At 41.6% G+C, this 22,973-nt stretch overlaps 1 protein-coding gene across 3 annotated transcripts in view; it reads left to right on the forward strand.

Annotated features, from left to right (window-relative positions):
* The first annotated feature begins 490 nt into the window (after nt 1-490).
* Nucleotides 491-22,973, forward strand: part of LOC308101281 (uncharacterized protein) — a 47,550-nt gene continuing 25,067 nt past the window's right edge. For all 3 annotated transcript variants that reach the window (XM_080450695.1, XM_080450696.1, XM_080450697.1), the window contains exons 1-13: nt 491-758; nt 1,327-1,455; nt 5,160-5,189; nt 5,472-5,714; nt 6,175-6,263; nt 6,409-6,475; nt 6,705-6,941; nt 7,161-7,177; nt 11,399-11,429; nt 14,657-14,899; nt 15,527-15,547; nt 20,078-20,125; nt 20,288-20,320. In XM_080450695.1, coding sequence (XP_080306821.1) covers nt 575-758; nt 1,327-1,455; nt 5,160-5,189; nt 5,472-5,714; nt 6,175-6,263; nt 6,409-6,475; nt 6,705-6,941; nt 7,161-7,177; nt 11,399-11,429; nt 14,657-14,899; nt 15,527-15,547; nt 20,078-20,125; nt 20,288-20,320 — 1,372 coding nt within the window. In that variant the 5' untranslated portion in view covers nt 491-574. The remainder of the gene's footprint in view (nt 759-1,326; nt 1,456-5,159; nt 5,190-5,471; nt 5,715-6,174; nt 6,264-6,408; nt 6,476-6,704; nt 6,942-7,160; nt 7,178-11,398; nt 11,430-14,656; nt 14,900-15,526; nt 15,548-20,077; nt 20,126-20,287; nt 20,321-22,973) is intronic.

Raw genomic sequence — 22,973 nt, forward strand, 5'->3', positions numbered from 1 at the left:
TCTACACAAACTATGGACCAATATCTAGAGAAGTGTCAGACATTTGACGTGACAGGAACATCTGTACACATCTTCGATAGGTCTACAGCAGTGGTTCTCAAACTTTTTCATGTCAAGGACCCCCAAATTCATTGTTTATTTGGCTGCGGACCCCCCATTTGAAATATTTGGTGCCAAGGACCCCCATACAAGATTTGTGGTGTTCAAATGTTGTTTAATTGTGGCTTATGTTTATTGCGGCTCTAGGAGCTTATAGATCGGCTATAACTCTATATACTCTGTGATTAAACAGATTTTGATGCTATACTAACTCATTTTTCTGGGGACCCCATAGAATGCTGTCAAGTACCCCTGGGGGTCCCCGGACCCCACTTTGAGAACCATTGGTCTGCAGTATAGATAGATATAGTAGATATAGAGATAGAGAGAGGGGGATGATTGATTGATTGATTGATTGATTAATCATGTTTATTTGTTTCTCGCAGGGGCTGTGCCTCAGCCAGTGATCTCTTTAATTGGATCAAAAGACGATGTCTTATCTTGTGATTCTGGGTGCTGGTTTCCACAACCTGAGATGTCTTGGCTGGACAGTGATGGAAACAACATCACTGCTGAATCCTCAGTGTCAAAGAAACCTTCTCAACACTGTTATGTTGTCCAGAGGAATGTGACAGTAATTCGAGGAGGTCATGTGACCTGCAGAGTTCAACTACCACACATCAACTACACTGTTGAGATACTACAACCTGTCATCCTAGGTAATGAACATTCCTATCACTCTTTAACACCTCTTTCAACAACTCTGTCATACTCTAAAGGCCGATGCATACTTCACTTTTAGTGCCGAAATATCGGTTCGGCTTGGTCCAGACTACAATATACCTTAATTTAGCGGTTCAGGTGGGCGGTAACCGTCCTAAGCCCATTTGACTACTAAACCGTTTTCTGTAATGGTGGCCTCTAATTTGCATATTTAGGAGTAAGCTTACTTACCACTAATTACATAAAAAATACCTTACACACATTGTCTGACCCTCAGAACATAGATATACACACTTTATGTGTCAGTTTTGCTTGCTTTGAGTTATTGAAGAAATAGTACAACATTGGCAGCCATTTTGTTATGCAAATTAGAAGGTTAAAAACAAAACAAGAGATTCAGCACCCTTGAATTATGTAAAATGGCCTGGTATCCCACTTTTACCCCAAAATGCCTCTAACAATCACATTTTCCCACCTGACTATGAGTTTTGAGCCACAGGTTCAGTTGCTTCATATCATTTTATAATGTTGGCAACAGTTGTGTCATGGCTCTATGTCTTTCAGAGCGTGTGAGTCACCCAGAGGAGGAGAGTGGATCCGCTGTAAGAGTGACAGGATGGATTCTTATGACAATAGCTGTGATCTTGGTGGCAGCAATACTGGGATATTTTTACTGGAAAAAGAGGCAGACTGGTCAGTCTTGAACTTATTTATTAACTCATTTATATATATATATATGTTCATCATATTTGATATATCCATCCAACTATATTTCTGTAATGATAACAATGTGAAGTTCCAAATGATTAGTGTCTCCACACTGGATCAATCATCCATTATCTTCATCTGCTTATCCGGACACCATCGTGGAGGTTGCAGTTCCAACAGAAAATCCCAGACTTACCTTTCCCTGGCCACATTAAGGCCCGTTCATAGTCCCTAGATGGGTCTAAAACGTGCGTCAGGGGGTGAGGGATTCCGTCCGTTCTTTACAGACGCATGCATAGTCGCTGACGTTAAATCCGTAGGTATTATAACGTTGGGCGTCGTACACCTATTAATCCACTAGATGGCAGCTGCGAGGTTTTAAATGTTGTGAAAAGTGTTGCCATGTCCGCTTATTATAAGCGACTTTGGGCTTATTTTTCTGTAAAGTTGCTTGTAAACAAACATTGGTGGTTGGTTGCGGTTTTATTTGGGCTTGTTTCTAAAGTGTAGTTGCTTATTTGGGCCAATTATTATTTAAACCAGTGATTCTCAAATAGATATTGTAGATCTGCTATTTTCATGTGATGTGGCCTAGTCGATTATTTTGGGCTTGTTTTCATAGACCTGGTTGCTTATTTCTCTCACAAAACCTGGCAACAGCGCTAAAATGGACGCCAAAACAACGCAATAAAAGACACAAACTATAGTCCACAAACTAGACAAAAACAATGGTTGTCTACAAAACGTGAGTTTCGACCCATACTGCACTGTGCTATATTATTTGTGTGTGTGTGTGTTTAGGGAATGGCTGGCTGGGTTCATTTCGTCACAGTAATTAAGTACATTTACTCAAGTACTTCCACCACCAACGTGGGTCTTTTTGTGGAGAAAGAGTGCCCAAGGAAAACTTTTTTTCCCTGATATACTGCCAACGGTTTCAACTGGTACTACAGGCAACGTACAAACGAACGTACGTCGGCCTGACGGTGAATGTTGATCGCACGGACGGAAATCCTGGAGCCGTAAGTGACGGAGGGGGAGACAAAAACGACAACGCAAGGAGCGCTGGCGCTGGTTACGTATCCTTACGTCCGACTATGAATGATACTTTAGCCAGCTCTGACATGGGGATCCCGAGGGGTTCCCAAGCCAGTGTAGATAATAATGATGAACAACGGTGAAAATAGAGATGTTAAAGGACTATTTACTGACTGATTACTGACGGGCAGTGTTCACAAGGATAAAACACAAGCATCCAGTCTTTAGGCGTGGACACTCACTTAGGTTATGGCGTTGTTAGAATTAAGCCGCATTGTGAGCTTGTATGTCTGCCACTTTTGATGCGCTAATCCGTCATGCGAAGCACAAAAAAATATTTATTTACACAGCTGCGTTTCTCAGCGGTAAGTCCGAGTAATCTTGGTTCGCTCGGGTGTTATGATAAACAGACCCGGGGTCCCAAGGTCATAGAATCTGAACCAACCCGGACCCAATTGACGATAATAAAACAGGGACCCGAACTTGTATGGGTTGTGGATATTATACAAGCAAGCACAGTGACTGCAATGGAGAAAGTGGTGAAAGTTGGTGACACATTGCAGGCAAGTTGTCAACCTTCCTTGCGCCATCATGTCATAACTAAACTAAACAAAACAAAACAAAAGGGGGCACGGTGGCGCAGTCGGTAGCGCTGTCGCCTCACAGCTAGAAGGTCCTGGGTTCGATTCCCGCAGGGGACGCTGTGGGCACTGGTGGCGTGTTCTCTCCTCCGCATCATCAGTGCCCATACCCTAGGTGGGGTTGGCGAAAGGGCCTCTCTGTGTGGAGTTTTCATGTTCTCCCCGTGTTCCCTAGGGTAGGTACCCTCACAAAAACATGCAGTAATCCTGGTCACTATACTGCCTCCCCCTGGCCAGCCAGGGCGCCTGATGGAGGGGTAGGGAACTGGTTGGAATAACGTGTTCCTTCCACACGCTACGTCCAACCAGGGAAACTCTCCCCTGTCAGGTGACAAGAAGGTCAGTTGGCTCTCATGCATTGAAGGAGGCATGAGCTCGGCCCTGGCCTCCCTAGGTTGGCAGAGGGAAGGTAGTGCCCAGGATTGCATAGACAATTGGCACTGGGTGTAAAAAATAGGGTTACAAAATTGTGGGATAAAAATTTAGTTAAAAAAAAAAAAAAAAAAAGCTGTAAGTTAGGCCTACTGCATATTAAGGTTGAATGAGATGTAATGCCCGAAATATATATTAGTTTGTTTGTACTCTGCAACGGAGTTGTGCAAGCAGTTCACTCACGCCCTCCTGACTTTATTCAGTTATTTTTTGCCAAGCGAGTAGATATTCTTTAGGTAACTATAAACACAGGAACAGATTGCATCTGTGATAAAGTGGAAAGAAGTGCAGCACTAACATAACAAGGTGTAGCCTAATGATCAGTTGGGTGCACATATCTGCAAACACGCATGTGAAGTTAATTATAATATGGCCGATTAATGTATTCTTTAGCCGGAAAAATATAATGCTGAGGCAGCACATTCAAGTCAAGTTACAGATCCAGTTTAAGAAATGTACAGTAAGGTAAAGCAAGGGTAGCAGGGGAAGACCATGTCAAAAAGCACCGTCAATAATAAACAACAATTTACAATTAGTATGGTACAATACCCTGCAATATGCTGAACAAAAACCCAAGTCACAGTGTCCTCACAGTATCCCGCCCAAAGCGCAATCGGATACTTAATCAAACAAGTCATTTGACCTGGCAGTTAGTTATTTGACCTGACCGGGCAGAGCGACCGTGTGCTTTGTTGTAAATCCTCATAGTAACCAGCACAAAGGACATGCCAAGTCTCATATAGTTCCACAGGGTAGATTAATCTATCGTTTCCTCTCCTGCTCAGATGCCCCACGATCACCATGTGGAGGGGGTGGGAGGGGTTGGCCATGATAGCCTCCACTGTTTCCTCTCTGTTTCCTCTCTGTTCTCACCTTAGCCGCATCACCCCAAAGCCTATGCCGCTTGTGCTTAGACCCGGTGAGGACACGCTGTGATTGGCCAGTAGTCACTTTGATTGGCAGTTGTGCCGAAGACAAGAACGCTCACCCCAAAACATGTTGTACGGTTCCGTCCCTAACTTGAACGGCGCTGAGTCGGCTGAAGCGGAATTTGCCACGTTCTGTGCCGCGACTCGCTCGCCTGAGCTCACTCGGCGGTGCCTCTCGTGGCTCAAGTCCGCTTCAGAGGGCGCGCCTCCGTCGCAGGCAGTTCCACGTGCGTCACAGAAACGGGCTGTGGTTATAGGACAAGCGGTATAGGCTTTGGTATCTTGCACCTTAGCCACCTCCTCCATCCCTTCCAGCATCCTATTGCACACACCAAAGGACCTGAGCCTTCTCAGGAAGAACAGCCTCCTCGGCCCCTTACTATAGAGTGCATCTGAGTTGTCGGACTAGTTCAAAAGCATGTGTGTGTGTGTGTGTGTGTGTGTGTGTGTGTGTGTGTGTGTGTGTGTGTGTGTGTGTGTGTGTGTGTCAGAGAGAGAGAGAGAGAGAGAGAGAGAGAGAGAGAGAGAGGATAGTGATTGGATGAACAAAATACTGTAGATTCCTCCATCGTGTTATCCAATCACATTACAGTATATTTGTATTGTTTTGTTGATGATGTATGTGTGTGTTATTTTATATCCTTACCAGGTAAACAAGAACACATCAACAACACAGCAGGTAAGTGTGTGTGTGTGTGTGTGTGTGTGTGTGTGTGTGTGTGTGTGTGTGTGTGTGTGTGTGTGTGTGTGTGTGTGTGTGTGTGTGTGTGTGTGTGTGTGTGTGTGTGAGACAGCAGCTGAAAATGAGTAGGTTGTTGGTTGGTGCTATATTTTGTTTGCCAGGGTGTACATCCACAGTATTTTAAACTATAAATGTACTATGTGAGGATGTACCGTTGCAGAGATCTTAATTTTCTGTGCTGCTTTTATCTCAACCACTCTCCTTTCCTCTTGCAAACAGCACGTTTTGTGGTGCAGCACAGGGCAGAGTTGACTCTAAAGGTTTCCAGAGTGGAGGATATACTAAACAGTCTAGGAACCATGGTCACTGCTGAGCTTGATGCTGAGATTCTAAAGGAGAAGACCAGCATTGACCAGATGATGCGTCTGTATAGAGAAATACTAGAACCAGGGGGAGCAGAAGCCAAAGCAGCATTTTACAAAGCCCTTGAAAAATATGAACCCAACTTGTTTAATACACTTGGTAAGATCACATGCACAGTACTACTAAATTACAGTTTTTCCCCTTCCTTTTTCAGAACAGACATCACTTTAATCTAAAAGAAAAACATCCAGCACACACAACAAACATAATATACTGTAAATTACAGTAGCAGTCTCATAGTGGGCATGTTTCATCCATGATGGCCTTCTTCAAGTACCAGTGTACCACCATCATTACTAGACACACCTGGTATCAACAGGTCATCCATTATGTCAATATAGAAACAACATTATACTCTATAAAAATGGAAAACTATGAAATGCATTGTCAAGAAGAAAAAGTTCTACAGCTGTGTTCTTTTCTCAAATAATTAAACCCAAAACGTCTTATGTCTTATGTCATCTATGGAACTTTTTTCTTTTTCACTGTAATATTTTTCTTGTATTTCTCATTTTGTTATTTTGTCTTCTTACATTTCTTATTTTTTTTGTTATGTCAGATAACCAGACGGAACATCCAGCGATCCCGCAACCTCATTTTTGGTCACAGCGGAAATGTCCAGTCTTGTGTGGTGGGAGAGACACATCGGTAACTCTCACAGTAATGTTCATAGATGGACAGTTTGTGGTTTCAAGTTGAAAACCACTACTGTAGACAATACCATACAAGACATAACATTGTTCAATAGCACTCAGGTATGATATGATTGAATTAACATTACTGTGTTCTACAGGATACTAAGGATAGGCCTACTGAACAGGATGTTGGTGAACACTTGACTAAAGAAGATGCAGAAAAAGGTGAGCTTTTGTTTGGGAACAGTTCAATGCTTAAGGAAACCAGTGTGTAGGTTGTTGGCTGGTGCTACCTTTTGTTTGCCAGCGTATACATATTCAATATCTTATTCCAGATAATATAAATGTACCCGCTGTACACTACTATTTATGTGGGGATGTAGAAATGAAGATTTAATTAATTAATTTTCTGTAATGCATTTATTTCAACCACTCTCTTTTTCTTTTGCAAAAGCACAATTTGTGATGAAGAACAGGGCACAGTTGATTCAACACGTTTGCAGAGTCATGGCTATAGTAGACAATATACGGCCCAGGATCGATGATGAGCTCCGTACCAAGATTGAAGCAGGGAAGACAAAACAGAACCAAATGAGGACACTGTACCAGATGTGGATGCCAGATGATCGCAACAAAGCAAGATTTTACAATGCCCTTAAACTACATGAACCCCACCTGTTAAAGTGGCTTGGTAAGATGTACAACTAAATTACTTTCATTACTTTTATTTAAAACTCCACCACACACGACAACCATAACATAATTTATAGCAGCAGTCCCAATGTATGCCAATGTTTGTTAATAATACACACACACACACACACACACACACACACACACACACATTTATTATATATACCCTTTATCTTTTATATTTTTTCTCATATTTCATATAATCACGTGATGACAGAACATCGAACAACCAAGGTAAGAATTGTGTATGACAATTATTGTATTTGTACCATACTTACTCTCTTTATGATGTATGATAAATAATGTCTAAAATGACCAAAGATCATTTTGCCATTACAAAAAAGTGCATGAATTTTCTAAATTACCTGGCTGGCTGCTGATTCAGCATCCAGTTTGCCATAAGGAAATCTGATTCTAGATCTGTAGGCATATCATATCAGAATTGGCAATATCGGTTTTAAAAATGCAATATCAAAACTAGACACAAAAACTGTATCACGCCTCCCTGGTTTTACTCTGCATTTTTGACGAGACATGGTATATTCAACGGCCTATAACAAGCGAACAGGGGGTCGCGATGATTTTTTTTTTGCGGAAGCACGGTGAAACCCTCCGTGTTTAGCTACGATCGGGGGCTCGATCATACTGGAGATAAATATTCTGTGACTACTTGAAAAGGTAAGAAAAAACGACAAATCACTGGCACTATTGCCAATTATTTATGTATTTATGTATTTATGGAAGTATGGCGGATAAGAAGCTGAAAGAAAATCATTTTCTGAGGGGTGCAGCTTCAATCAGTGTTTTCTGCTAATGTTTCAAAAGGGTCAAAATGTTGGGAAAATGTTAAATAAAAATACTTCATATAACTAGTTTGAACTAATATGTGCATCAGTAGGCCTAATAAATCAGATAATAAGAATGCACTTGAATGCATCTGCGACCAGAATCATAGTATAACAGGTGTGACATGAACCCCACTGGAAACTTGTATTGCAAGTTTAGGTATCTGTCAATTTGACCATGCAATTGACATACGCGTGTCGGAAAGGTCAGCCCGATCGATTTTGAAGTTGATTATCTTTGCTCATGAAGCTCTCAGAAGGTTCCCCTTCCATTACTTTTCCTAAATATTCAATCCAAATTATCTTGTTTGTTTTTTTCATCTGAAAAGTTTTGTAAATATGAAATTAGGCACCTTCAGACCATCCCGGACGAAAATCTTCTTTTAAATTGACCGCACTCACCCATTCTCCCCCAGGCAGAGAAGGTCTTCACACCTCCAGACCACCTGGAGTTGCGTCATTGTTCTAGTATAGTATAATTTGCATGTCACTGTTAGCTCGAAACCTGGCAAAGCAAACTCTCGCCTCTAAATAAAAATCACACCCAGTCTGAAGTGAGCGGTGCCTTTGATGAGTTAATTTTATCAAGCTATATATGAACTAGAAGAACGATGTTAAATCCCTGTCCATTCATTTCAAGACTGCTAAAAAAATAAGTATTTTTACTCATTTTATCAGCTGTAAAGTATTCTTACAAATGTTAACAACTGTACAGTATTTTACTCACTTTAACAGTAAAGTATTTTTACTCACTTTAACGGCTGTAAAGTATTTTTACTCACTTTAACAGCTGTAAAGTATTTTTACTCACATTGATTACTTTTTACCCACTAGCGACTTTTCAGTTAATTGTAGATCGGTAATTTGTGTGTGTGTGTGTGTGTGTGTGTGTGTGTGTGTGTGTGTGTGTGTGTGTGTGTGTGTGTGTGTGTGTGTGTGTGTGTGTGTGTGTGTGTGTGTGTGTGTGTGTGTGTGTGTGTGTGTGCGTGCGCACGCACGTGTGCTGAGCCAGCCTCTCTCTGTGTGTGTGTGTATGTGTGTGTGCATGTCTTAAAGTGGTGCAGGTCTGTCTCCGGTTTGTGTTGAAACTCATACAATTCTGTATGAGTTATTTTTACTGAATGAATTACATCTCAATGGTAAACCTAGACCAAATAACAATGACCAATGAGCCATTATCATCATTACACATTAATGTTCCTTACAGACAGAACAATGAAAACGACTCCCCTTTAATGACAAGGAGCCACCATTACATAGCATAGCACATCGATATGTGCTACTTTAATGACTGAATTACATGTGAATGGTAAAGCTATTGACCAATCAATGACTAAGTCTTGCATCCCCAGCAATGAATCAGTGTTTCAAACACTGGTGAGACATTCGATTTAAACACTATCATTCAATATGCGTTTGCATCTTCAGTTATAAAATATGTAAACGTCATAATCACAGGCTACAGTAGTTATATATATATATATATAAAAAAGCAGATCTACATGCTCACAATGCGTCCCATGGCGACGCATTGTGACCAGGCCTGGAATTTCATCATTTTAGGGGCAAGGCCACTTGGCTTTGGTGTTGTAGGGCCAGGGCAGGAAGGCCATCAAAAAAAAATCCACTGACATAATGAATTTAATTTGAAGGTTAAGGATGATTTTATTTTAATAGAATAGTACTATATAGTACAGGTATAGTATATAATAACTATCTGTGAAATATAACCAATTTACTTCACAAAATAATGTATTGACAAATTACCAATATTTGTACAAAGTTATTTTGGTCTCAATATATGTCACATTCAGCCCTGGTCTTCACTAACTGAAGTAGGGGTCATATGAATCACATTAGATTCACAAATTATATGCATTTTCCCCACAAATTATTTTCATTCAAATGAAATGATTGAACTTGCACTAACAATGACTTTAGTAGATTTTTCACTATTTAAAATATAATATTTCTTAATTATTAATAATTGTAGCTTGTAGATTGGCTATTTTCACCATTTAAATTGTTTTTTAAATAATAATAACATTTAAAAAAAGGAACATACAAGGTTTCCACCCAACAGTGACAATATATAGTCTATATTCTGTATCAGTATATGAGTCAGTTTTAGCAGATTTCATTCTAATTGGCTACTATAGACCATATTCACACGGCGGCCATATTTCCATTAAGTCAATGAAATGCGACCTCAGTTGCCACCCCAGTTGCCACAGCAACGCAATGTTAAATTCCAAAATGGCCGCCGTGTGAATATTGACTATTACTGCCTATGAATTTCACAGGTCTAGGTAGGTCAATCTGGCCTGGCGGGGATCTGCCCTGTTTCGCGCAGCAGAACAACAGGTGAAGGCAGTTACCTTAAACGGGGTGTCTGTTGTGAGACCCGAAACACCCAGTGATTCCAGGAAACAACACTGATGATGTGTCCAAGTTTGTGCATCAGTAGATGTATTTATTTACTGTGATTATTGGTATCGGTCATACATTTCACATCAATGCATCCCTAGGATGCGTCTTTCCAGTCATATAAGGCCATATGCCCATATATGGTCGGATCAGCAGGTAATTGATTTAACATCAATTACCTTCTGTATCTTAGCACCTGTGAGAATCCTTCCTGGGTGAAAGGTGGCAGAGAAAACATGGTATAGAATTTCACTGATGTAGGATGTACCCATTCTCTCAATAAGCATATGGAGTTGATAATGAAGCACTGATTGGATAGATAGACAGATGACATGGTAAAAACATGGTAAAGCGGGGTCTAAACTCATCATTTTAAAAAGTGAGTGGTACTTGTCCCAACTTGACATAATGGCTCTGACGCAAATGTAACGATTAGATGTTTGAGAGATTAATAAATATTTTCCGTAGACTAGGATTTTTAGTGTGAGTCTTGTACATTTGAGTAGGGTCCAGTTGAATGCCTGCTTCCACTCAGGGCATGTGGCATTGCACTCATTGGCTGAAATATTTGAATATGACAAACAAGGCTGTTACTGTAGTACAAATACACTTTTTGTGAAATTATGTATTTACATCTGTGATTTCTCTTTTTTAGCTGTGTACCATAAAAGAACAATAATTGTAAGCCTCCTGTGGTAGTTTAACATTTCCCATCTGTCAACACTGGAGAATTTATTTCACTGCAGTCTTGCCAGATGTGGTTGGCACACAGGTGAATCACAGTAATGTCCATAGCAGTTTTTGTCAGCAGTATGTACACAGTTCATGAAAACTCAAAAATAATTAAGGGATCAAAGTGTTCCCTACATTTCTTTTAGCAGTATACGTGTAGGTGGACAATGTGTTTGTGGTTTCAGGTTGAAAAGCATTACTAGAGTCTAGACAATACCATGCAAGATGTAACATTCTTCAGTAATAATCATAAGACCACAATGGAAACAAGCTGTGTTATCATTTAGCATTGCTTGTATAATTGTACCTACTGTACTGTTCGCAACTTGTTGATAACGTCTTCAATCAATCAATCAATCAAGTAATCAAGCAATCAAGCAATCAAGCAATCAAGCAATCAAGCAATCAATCAGATATGATATGAATGAAATAACATGACTGTGTTCTACAGGATCCTGTTAACTTGACTCCAGAAGAAAAAGGTGAGCTTTTTAATGTCCTTGGTGGTACAGTTCAATGCTCGAGGTAACCAGTGAGTAGGTTGCCTGGTGCTACTTTTTTTTTGGGCCACGAAGTTCCAAGCTCACAACCTCTGAGCTTGTAGATCGGCTATTTTCCTAATAGGTTTGATTTGCTGTGTTGACTATTAGTCAACTTTAGTTAGTAACAAAGTAAGATATGTACTGCTATCTCTATATAAAACTTTGTTTTCATAGACCTGGTTGCTTATTTCTCTCGCAAAATATCTGGCACCCTTTGGAATTTGTAGGCCTGATGTCACCGTGGTTCTCAAACTGTGGGTCGGGAGTCGGGACCACAACGGAACCCAAAATAAATGTCAAATCACCTTTGAAATCAGTTTTATGCCTCTAACGTGTGTATTTCACTAAAATGCCCATATCTCGGATTCTAGAGAAAAATAGATTTTTTTTGTGAAAACAAGCTGTATTCAACTACCAATAGCTAAAAAAGCTTTTGGGATATTCCGTGTGTTCATAGTGAAGCACAAAATATTCTAGGGGTCCTCAAAGATTAGTCAAAATGGTCAAAATGCCTGGCATTGGTGAAGCATGTTCTAGAAAACCTCTGGCAGGTAATGTGATAATAAAGACGCTCTGGGGTCAGTGTTGCCAGATTCTAAGAAACAAGCGACGAGGTCTATGAAAACAAGCCCAAAAGAAACGACCAGTTTCACCACTTGAGCCCTATTAAATCAGCTATTTTCAAAAACAATCTTGAAAGCAAGCCCAAATAAGCAGCTACACTTCAGAAACAAGCCAAAACAAAAGCAACCAGCAACTGATATTTATAAGCGACTTTACAGGAAAACAAGCCCAAAGTCGCTTATAATATTCAGACCTGGCAACACTGTCTGAGGCACGACATTTTGAACCAGCTAGGTTGCAATATCTAGCCCTATGAAACTTCAACTTGGTGTTTGCACTTTCTCCATTTACAGCCCGTACATCTACATAAACGTTCAGATTTGAATAAAGTGCTGACCGCATGACCACAGATGTTACAATTATGTTTGCACGGGTTTAAGTACCCGTATCTTCAGCATTGTTCAATAAAAAGCATTTTAATCCGATCGGCGGCCATTTTTTCATAGAGTTATAATGTATCAGAGTGCAATACACCTCCCAACCGATACGGTCGAGTAGTTAAAAGCATATGGAGAAAATGGCCACCAATCGGATTAAAATGCTTTTTATTGAACAATACGGAAGGTACTTATGCAGACCCATACATGATTGTAACATCCGTGGCCATGGGATAAGCACTTTATATTTGAAATATGAACGTTTATGTAGATGTACGGGTTGTAAATGGAGAAATGCAAACACCAGGTTGAAGTTCAGCCATGACGCTTGACAACGAGCTAACAAGGCTAAGCTAACTAGCCTCGCTACTCCACTTTGTTTTTGTCCACATCTTCAGTGAAATACTTCCATACAAACGAACGTCAAGCAGCCTGTTGTTTAGCTGGGGCCGCCCTCACCTAGCTGCTGTGTTCGCTACAATGTTATATTTTTATACAACTAGATTCTGTCCCGAAAAAGACTAACGCAATACTGGCCGCTTCCCATCGTGGTGAAGTTGGTTTCAGGTTGGATATTCTCCCAGCTGGATATTACTCCAGTAAATAAAAAAATACCATAAATACAGTACTTGAGTAAATGTACTTAGTTACTTTACACCACCACAGTACAGGCATGGATACTGATGGGCGAGGATTAGGCTTGTAACCGGGGAACAATGAAGCCAACGACCAACCAAAACCCCTCATGCAAATGTTGTCCCTGCACGTTAAAATCACTCTCCGCCCACACAAGACCGACAGAAACACACACAAACACAGCTGTTTTTGTAATGTAATTTAAACCAATTAATGATTCTAAAACGTCTTTTGGAATACAAACCTTCAACATTCGAACTGTGTTAATATGGAAAAAAAAAGAAAAGCACAAAAAAAAAATCAAACATATTTTGCTCTTTTCTACTGTTTCACAACGGGCGACTTGATGCCCCTTTCTCCAGCCACAGTCACATATTATAAATAAACTTTTAAAGTTTGATACGTATCCAATCTTTGTGATTAGCAGTAGCATGCATGTTTCAACACGACACGTCCTCACAGTGAAATAATGGGCGGTCTCGGCTCGATGTTTAGCATCTCACAGTTTACATTTGACATGGTTTTCATTCAATGTTAAATACTGTGTATTGTCTGTGAGCCATTGCAGTCCTTTGAAATCACCGCTTTATAACTGTGCGTTCCTGCCGACGTGGCTCAACTAGTGCCTTGTTGCTTCGTTGTACAACGGTGTCCCGCAACGAACACAGCTGACAAACAAGCTCACACCGTATTGCATCCGTGACACGTTGTAGGCTTGTCGATCGGCTTGCGTTCGTACGTAACTATAAACCGAGAGACGAGTATAATGGTGCGTTCACACGGGCAGATTAAAAGATACATGCTACCATTCATTTTCCATGGAAACCAGCGACATGAAGATACAAAGATACATCCGACGCTTGTAGCTGTAGCTCTAGCGACAAAGATACAAAGCTACAAATTCAAGTTGCGCTGTGTTCAACTTCCAGACAGAAGATACAAAGCTACAACTGTAGCTCCGATGTCCGCACGTTCGATGACGTCAGCGACCGGCAATTCCGACTCCACCAATCACAGCGCGTCCTTACCGGGTCTTGCTCAAACTAGCAGTACTAACGCCACTCGTGTGACAGAGAGGCAGAGAAGACCTCCTCTACATTACAGTTTTACTGTAATATCAAACAACCGACAGTGTGAACAATAAATCAATGTCCATTTACTGTACATTAGTATTAGCTTATATATTGGCTGTAAATTAACAATTAAAACAATTAGAAATATATTTTTTAGCATACACATGAAATGTTAAAGTTTTATTTGGAGACTGTCACGTATATTTGAAAATTCAAATTTTCGTTGTCATCCCTAGTACACTTCATAACATGTCAAGGTCACGCAAATTGCTCTGGTGCGCCGCACCTGGTCCGTGGGCCCTCTATTGGGGATCCATGGTGTGCATCCTCAATATCTTATTTCAAAACTATAAATGTACTAGTTGTTACACTACTATATATGTGGGGATGTAGAGATGCAGAGACCTTTTTTTCTGTGATCCATTTATCTCAATAACTCTTTTTCTCTTCCAAACAGCATGTTTCGTGGAGGAGAACAGGGGACATTTGATTACAAATGTTTCCAGAGTCATGGCTATACTAGATACTCTAGAATCCATGGTCCATTCTGAGATCTATGATGAGATTCAAGAGGAGGAGACAAGCATGGACCAAATGTGGATTCTGTATAGAGAAATACTACAACCAGGGGGAACAAAAGTCAGAGCAGCATTTTACAATGCTCTTAAAGTTCACCAACCCCACCTGTTGAAGATGCCTGGTAAGATCACACATACTACTACATGCCTTACTCCTTCATGTTAATGTTACACAACCTTAACCTCTCTCACTGCCAAGGACGACTTAGGACGAGACATCGTCATAACGTCCTGGCTGCCCCCTCCTCAATGTGTTCAGACAGAGCTGAAGTGTGGGCTCATTTTGACTTCCACAATAAAGACAGCAGTCACAGCACTAAGCTCTGTTGCGTGACGGTGTTGCTTTCCTACTTTATTTTTGCACCTTGTTAATAAAAAGGCAATTAAAAAGTCTAAGCTGCTTTAGTGAATTATTTCTGCTTGCTGCTGGTCTTGCGTGTGCACCCCAGGTAGATCTTACATCCGTTGTAGAAGGTGGTGCACTGGCTACCACTTTGTGCTGTGACTCCTTGCTCCTTCACTCAGATGCACTGAGCCTTCAAAATGCCAAGGCTACCTCTTTTTTATTTACCTCTTTGCTCTTTATACCTCTTTGCTCTTTATAAAGCACAATTAAAAAATATATAAAGTAGATTATTTTTTAGTATCTCCAAGTGTCCTCTTTTTGGGGATTCAGAATATGGTCACCCTAATGTATGCTTGCATGTAACTTATGTATGATAACATTATCCAAAATGTCATTGTTTCAGATGAAGAAGAGGCCAACCACGGTGAGATATACTGACTATACTGCAATATACTGACTATTTTGATCAAACATTCATTTATGCAGAAAATTTAGATATTGTATATCACTGCTGTCGGGTCCAAAACTGTTCCTTTTTGGTCTTGATTTAAACAAAAAGATTTAAAATATCACACAGTACGAGGCGTTGTGAACTTGCAGATCAGCTAGTTTCAATACTTTTGTGCAACACTCTTTTATGATGAAATGGGGAAATATGGAGATTTGAGTTATATATAGATTTGAGTTTTCTGCCCGACGGCAACAATATTTGATAGTTAACATTATTTGTAACCAGTGTTGGGGATAACAGCGTTACAAGTAACGACGTTACTGTAACGGAATACTTTATTGGGTAATGGAATAACCTAACGCGTTAGTTTTGCAATTAGAGTACTCGGTTACTTTCGGATACTTCATTAGCAGTTTGCAAAAAAGCACAGGAAAGTACAGTTCAAAATAAGGTCTGCTAAGAGGATTTTTAAACCCAAGAAAGCCTATGGCTTTTTTCCATTGGGGTCCTTTGTACTCAATTCATAGAAACATTTAATGACAGACAAATATTCACTACTATGCAAAACATTGTATAAACAGTTTGAAAACAAAAACAAAAATATGTACAGCAAACAGTTCAAGGGGGGAGGGCTAGGCTTTGACTTTTAGAGGGGCCAGTTTCGAATTGCAGCCACCTGTAAGTGCTCTTTTAGAGCGGTTTTGAAGGAGAGTAGGGTTTTACACTCCTTCACGACTTGGTTCGGCATTCCACATTTTTGTGGCATAGCAGGAGAACAAATTTAACCCCTTGTTAGAGACAAATCTGGGTTGGACGTGATTAGTGGAGCTCCCTCTGGTGTTGTGATTGTGGACTTGATTGATGTTTTTGAAGTAGTTTGACAGGTACACGGGTGTCTTTGTGGTGTAGTGCATCTTGTAGACCAGGCCCATTGCAAGTTGCTGTACTCTGTCCTCTACCCTGAGCCATCCAAGTCTAGCAAAGTGAGCAGGGGTTAAAGGAGTTGTAGATGTGAGCCCAAGAAGTAGCCTTACCAGTTTGTTTTGGGATGTCTGGAGCCTTTTTTTTAAGGCCTACCATGAGGTGTATGTATAGTCGAAGTAACCTTGGAGGTCCAGCATGACCATGCCGCAGTATTTCGAGATGTAACTAAGAATAGAAATAGGGCGGTAGTTACCTGGGTCTAATTTGCTTCCTTTTTTGTACAGAGGGGTTACTCTCGCTATTTTGAAATCATGGGGTCCCTGTTTCATGGAAAGGTTTACTATGTGGGTGATGATTGGAGCAATGGAGGCGGCAGAGTCTTTGAGAAATTTGGAGGGAATATTGTCATGGCCAGTGGCCTTGTTTTGCAATTCCACGCACGGTACACGCACGCAGTCACGTTGAATTGCGATGTTAACTTTCCCCAACAATGACAGTTTGAGTCACTTCCACTGTGATTAAAGCAGCGATCATGTTTCTAACTTAATCAGATAAATGAAGCAAATCCACAATACCTTTCTGGGTCCAATAGCCGTGTCTTCCCCAAACAGTAAGAATTCCAAATCCACAAAACATACGATTTTGGCGTCTTTGCTTTTGTTATTTAAATATCCATTGGACGATGTGCCCCCAATCTCTTAACTTCAAGTTTTCCTCCACGGATATGAGAGAAAACGGATTAGATAAATGAAGTAAATAATTTCCTTCCTCCATTTGAATACTGCCGCCCGCCCAGTGTTGGGACTAACGCGTTACAAGTAACGTGTTACTGTAACGTGTTACTGTAACGCCGTTACTTTTTTCTAACTAGTACTCTAACGCATTATTTTTTTAATTCAGTAACTCAGTTACCGTTACTACATGGTGCGTTACTCCGTTATTTTTTATATAGTATTTATATATACAGCGAGGCAAACAGTGACTGAGATTTGTACTAAAGTACAGTACTTGAGTAAATGAAAAATTGACTTTACACCAGCCTGTGTCACATGCAGAGACGCGCTGTGAGCGGCTTTGCAAGCTCTCTCTCGCTCGTTCTTTCTTTCTCTCTCTCTTAACGATAACGCAATGGTGACTATGAACCACGTACCCAAACCCGTTGGAGGCTGCTTTTCCCAAGCTGAAATCTGCACTTAAACTGCAAGGCTTCATGGCTGTGTTGTTGAACACACACAGCTTAACGTCGGGAAAGTTACACGACTCACTCGCCCAGGTGGTGTCAAAAATAGGCTACTAATCACCGCAATCGTAACAAAATTCAGAATCACAGCGCTGCCTGTTTCGGATTCCGAACGTTAAAGTATATTAATTCATTTGTTCGTCTATTTATTAACTGCTACTGCAGTCCCTGCGGTACATGAAAACTCCTGTTACAGTCAAGGTTCACCTTCAACCTGGTGTTTGCACTTTCTCCATTTACGGTCCGTACATCTATATAAACGTTCAGATTTCAAATATAAAGTGCTTACCCCATGGCCACGGATGTTACAATTATGCACGGGACTCTCAAAAGTACCCGTATATTCTGTATTGTTCAATGAAAAGCATTTTAATCCGATCAGTGGCCATTTTCTCATAGTGTATTGGAGTGCAATACACCTACCAACCGATAGGGTCACTCAGTTGAAAGCATATGGAGAAAATGGCCACCGATCAGATTAAAATGCTTTTTATTGAACAATACGGATGATACAGGTACTTCTGAGAGCCCGTATATACATGTAACATCCGTGGCCATGGGATAAGCACGTTATATTTGAAATATGAACGTTTATGTAGATGTACGGGCCATAAATGGAGAAAGTGCAAACACCAGGTTGAAGTTCATCCATGACGGTCGTGACAGTCGACCGTCGTGTATCCATGGCTATTACTCCCTCTAACATTTCCCATGTTTTTAGTTTATTGAAATAATGCCATGCACATTTTCCAGTGCATAGCCTACTGCAGGCCTTGTTGACTAGATTTAGAAGAGATTTTGAAGCTCTTGCTCCTGAAATGATCAATTATTTTAAGGGGAAAAGCCATCATTTAACATGCAAGTCAATGGGTGAGAAGCAGAGATTGCCAGGCGCAAATGGTAGTGTAGGTAAATAATGTATTTGTGCAAGATGACCCTGCTACTGTATATAAAATGTGTATATTACTCGTTCATCATGGTTCATGTTCAAATAGCTCAATCCAAAATATAATGCTGTAGTGTTAGGCTGTATTTACGCACCTGCTTGTAATTAATGCTTAAACATAATTATGACCGGTATTTTTTATCAGATGTCTGATAAATTTGAATCATTCCGGACATTGGGACCAGCAGATTATAATCCTATAGCGCGACCCCTGGTATAGACCACATTGCTTAGCAGAGTTCAGTGATGCAAATGCATGTCAAGTTGATCAACAGATTGTATTATTCTCCAATGCAATAACAGTACTGAAATGAAGGCTATAAGGGCAATAATGGGAGCCCTTTTTTTTTTAAAGTAACTAAAAAGTTACTTTTCACAGTAACGCATTACCTTTTGGTGTAAGTAACACTAACTAGTAAAGTAACTGAGTTACTTTTAAATGAAGTAACTAGTAATGGTAACTAGTTACTGGTTTTCAGTAACTAGCACAACACTGCGCCCGCCATTGTTAATCATCCTCCACCTTCCCAGAACAAAGCACAGAAACGCAGGTAGCACCTGTCATTGGTCAAAAGCCAATGAGGGCTGGGCCTGAGGGCTAAAACATATGAGCCCCAATGGTGAGTAAATCAAGCAGGCGTGTCATGTCAGCTGTCAATCACTCAACTCAATGAAAGCCAATGGAAGCTGATTGGGTTAAAAGAAATCAGCCAATTTTTACATATTTTGCTGCTCTAGGTTCCACCAACATATAACATAATCTCTTCTAAAACATTTTAATAATAATTTCTCATCTTTAGTCTACACGGCCAAAGCTTTTTTCTGTTTTGGCCCCACAGTGGTGGAATGAACTCCCCACTGATGTCAGGACAGCAGAGTCACTGCCCATCTTTCGCCGCAGGCTGAAAACCCACCTCTTCAGGAAACACTACCCTTCCTCTTTGCCTGGCCTACTTGTTGTCAATTAGTTGTACGAGCTCTTGTCTTATTGGATCTTGTTTATTCAATACACTTATTTGTTTTAGCTCTTGCTCATTTGATTTTCCTATTTTGTCTCATCTGTTTATGAAAGTAGGTAGCTGATATATTGCACTTTTACTTTAGCGCTAGGTATACTCTTAGTTGCCTGTTTTAGAAGAGAATGCACTTAAGACTTCTGGCGATTAGTAGTTTCGTTCCCTACCTATGTTGAATGCACTTATTGTAAGTCGCTTTGGATAAAAGCGTCTGCTAAATGACTGTAATGTAATGTAATGTAATGTTTAGTCCATAAGATAGGGAGGCTTAGCCCCACTAGCCCATTCATACCAGCTGGGCCTGCACGCAATACAAGTGCAAATCAATACACATGATTTTAGTCAAACATTAAGTTTTCTTCTGCCTTATGTTTCAGAGACGGATCGATTGTTGAATCCATCCGACCAGACTGTGGGGTCTTCAGGTGACTCATCTGTTTTATAGATGAAATTATATTCACATTTTATAATCAGTGGTGTGTGTCTGTGTCTGTGTTTACAGTATGTGTGCATTTGTGTATGCAGGAAATGTAGATGTAGTATACAGTATATGTGTGTAACATAACTGAAACCTTTTCCCCATATAGTGGCTATAGATCTGCATGGTGCTCAGGAATTAGGTAAGTATAGCAGAGTTCCACTGCATGTAATCAAGTAGGCCTACTCCTTTTCTCTTTTTTCTGTTATTTTGTCTTGCACCAGCTAGTACTGGATGTGCACAACATAGCTCCTTGATACAGTAGCGTTACACTCAGAACTGTAGTCCTACACACACAGTCTGCAGTCTGATGGATTGTCCTCAATTTAAATAAGCAGTCTGCCGTCATACAGTATGTAGTTCTCTTAACGGATTCATTGCTTTTAAATCCTCAATATAATCAAATATTCATATGGCTCTATTGCACTTAACTATGTAACATGCTCAAAATATGCACTGAAACTATTGCAATTGTAGCCTCCTATTTGGTCATAAAGACCTTTTTTTATACATAAAACACATAGAAATCCCGATTCTGATTCGACCAGATATATCCTGTGTCGGGTGCAGCCCTATACTGTATATTAAATTTTAAGGCCGCATAGTGGACTGAAATGTTGTAGCGTCGATCAGAGCATTACGTCACCCGGATGTCACATTTGTGATAAATACACACAATTGCAAGTGCAAATTAATACACATGATTTTAGTCAAACATTAACTCATTCAGTGCCAGACTTATTTCTGGCTGTCTTTGCCCAGTGCCATAGATTTTAGTTTTTTATACTTTTTCAACTGGTCACAGAAAATGTATATCCATTATGATCGCTTGTCTGAACTCACCCGGTATCAATGTGCGTCGCTCACTGAAACTCACCATAATTTTTTTTTATCCATTATTATCGCTCATCCGGCCGTTGTTAAACACACCCGGTATCCGTTATCCCAGATAACTATGGGTTACTTGCGTAACCCAGGTTTTGTAAATTGCGAACAACTCATTCACATATGGGAAACAGCACCCTCTGGCGATGATACTGAAGCTTCACATTTACTCCCTCGGAACAATCCCTATTGGTCCGGTGGGCCGTCAGTCGCTTTCTGGAAGTCCCTCCCTCAAAGGGTATAAAAGTATAAAAGGACGAATAAAGTGGGGCCCTGACAGACCATTGGTCTGTATTATGAACTAAAGGACAGACACAGCCTGTCCATATTAGTGGAGGGCCCTGACAGACCGAAGTCCGCCTTATTGGTCTAAGGCCCAGACATCGTCCTATCTTACACTAAGGTACAGGGGCATGAACAGACCCACGTCCGTTCCATGCACATGCCCACCCTCAGGTGGAAGCCACACCCAGGACTGCGTGCGCCATGGAAGACACCGCCACGTCCAGGCTATAAAAGGCAGCGAAAGTCGAGGGAGACGACCAACTCACTGCCGTGCAGACGTCCTGAATAGACACACCTCTGCAGAGGACCCAGGACGTCGACACACCCCTAGTAGAATGCGCTCTCAGGCCTTCAGGCTCTGGCGCTCCTCTACTGGTGTAGGCCAAGCGAATAGCATCTACAATCCACCGGGCCTTTCCCCGCGACCCGGGCCCCAAAGAAACGAACAGCTGGCTGGGTCGGTTTTGGGCCGCAGTCCTCCGGACATACAGTCGCAGGGCCCTCACTGGACAGAGACAGTGCAGCCTCCGATCCTCCTCAAGGCAAACGGAGGAGGGTGAAAAGCCACCAGCTCAGTCGGTGTAACCACCGCTAGGTGGTTTTCGGGTACAAACGCCGGGTTGGGTTTGAAGACAACTTTTTGGGTTTGAAGACACCGTCTCCAACGGTTCAAAAGGAGGACGAGAAAGTGAGTCGAGCACCAGGACCTAGTCCCACGCAGGGAACAAGGACCTTGAGACAGGATGTTCACGCAGCGCGCCCTTCATGAACTGGCACACAAGGGGCTGTTTTCCTGCGGTTTTCCCATCGAAGCCTACATGGCATGCTGAGATGGCCGCCAGGTATACTTTGATCGTGGAGAAAGCGTTTCCCAGATCCAATCTGTCCTGTAGGAAGATCAGGATGTCTGCGACCGAAGCCTGGAACAGGACCACAACCGGGGACCGTTCCAGACACCACTCCTCGAACACGCCCCACTTTGCCCCATAGGCGGACCTAGTGGAGTGTCTCCTAGCGGCCTGAACTCTAGGTGGAAGTCCAGTCGCAGTCAAGTTTTCCCTCTCACGGGCCAGACCCACAGTTCTAGGTCTGCAGGTCTGGGTTGAAAGCTGTAGCAGATCCCTGCGCAAGGCCAGGGTTGTTCGTAGAGGAGGGGAGCTATCTCCGACCTCCAACCAGCAACACCGTCAGGCCTTGGAGCCTGATCCGTTCCAGAGTGGGGTGGATCAGTTCCAGCGGAGGGAACACGTAAAGCAGCCCCCCGGCCATTCGTGCACCAAGGCGTCCAGGCCCAGCAGAGCCTGTCCTCTCATCGAGAAGAACAGCGAGCATTTTGCGTTCTCCTGCGAGGCAAATAGGTCTACCTGGGGCCGTCCGAACCTGACCCAGATCTGGTCCGCGACCCCGGGGTCGGTGTGATTACATGCTTCCTGACGTGAGTCCGCACTGAGCAACCAATCGTCTATGTAGCTTGCAATGCGGTACTCCCCTCTGCCTCAGAGGAGCTATCGCTGCCTGAGTGCATTTCACGAACACTCTGGGACTCAAAGACATTCCAAACGGGAGGACCAGGTACTCGTACACGTGACCCTCGAACTGGAAGCGCAGGAATTTCCTGTGCGGCG

This window comes from Gymnoscopelus braueri (genome assembly GCF_963280865.1).
Source record: "Gymnoscopelus braueri genome assembly, chromosome: 15".
In the NCBI taxonomy this organism is placed as follows: domain Eukaryota; kingdom Metazoa; phylum Chordata; class Actinopteri; order Myctophiformes; family Myctophidae; genus Gymnoscopelus; species Gymnoscopelus braueri.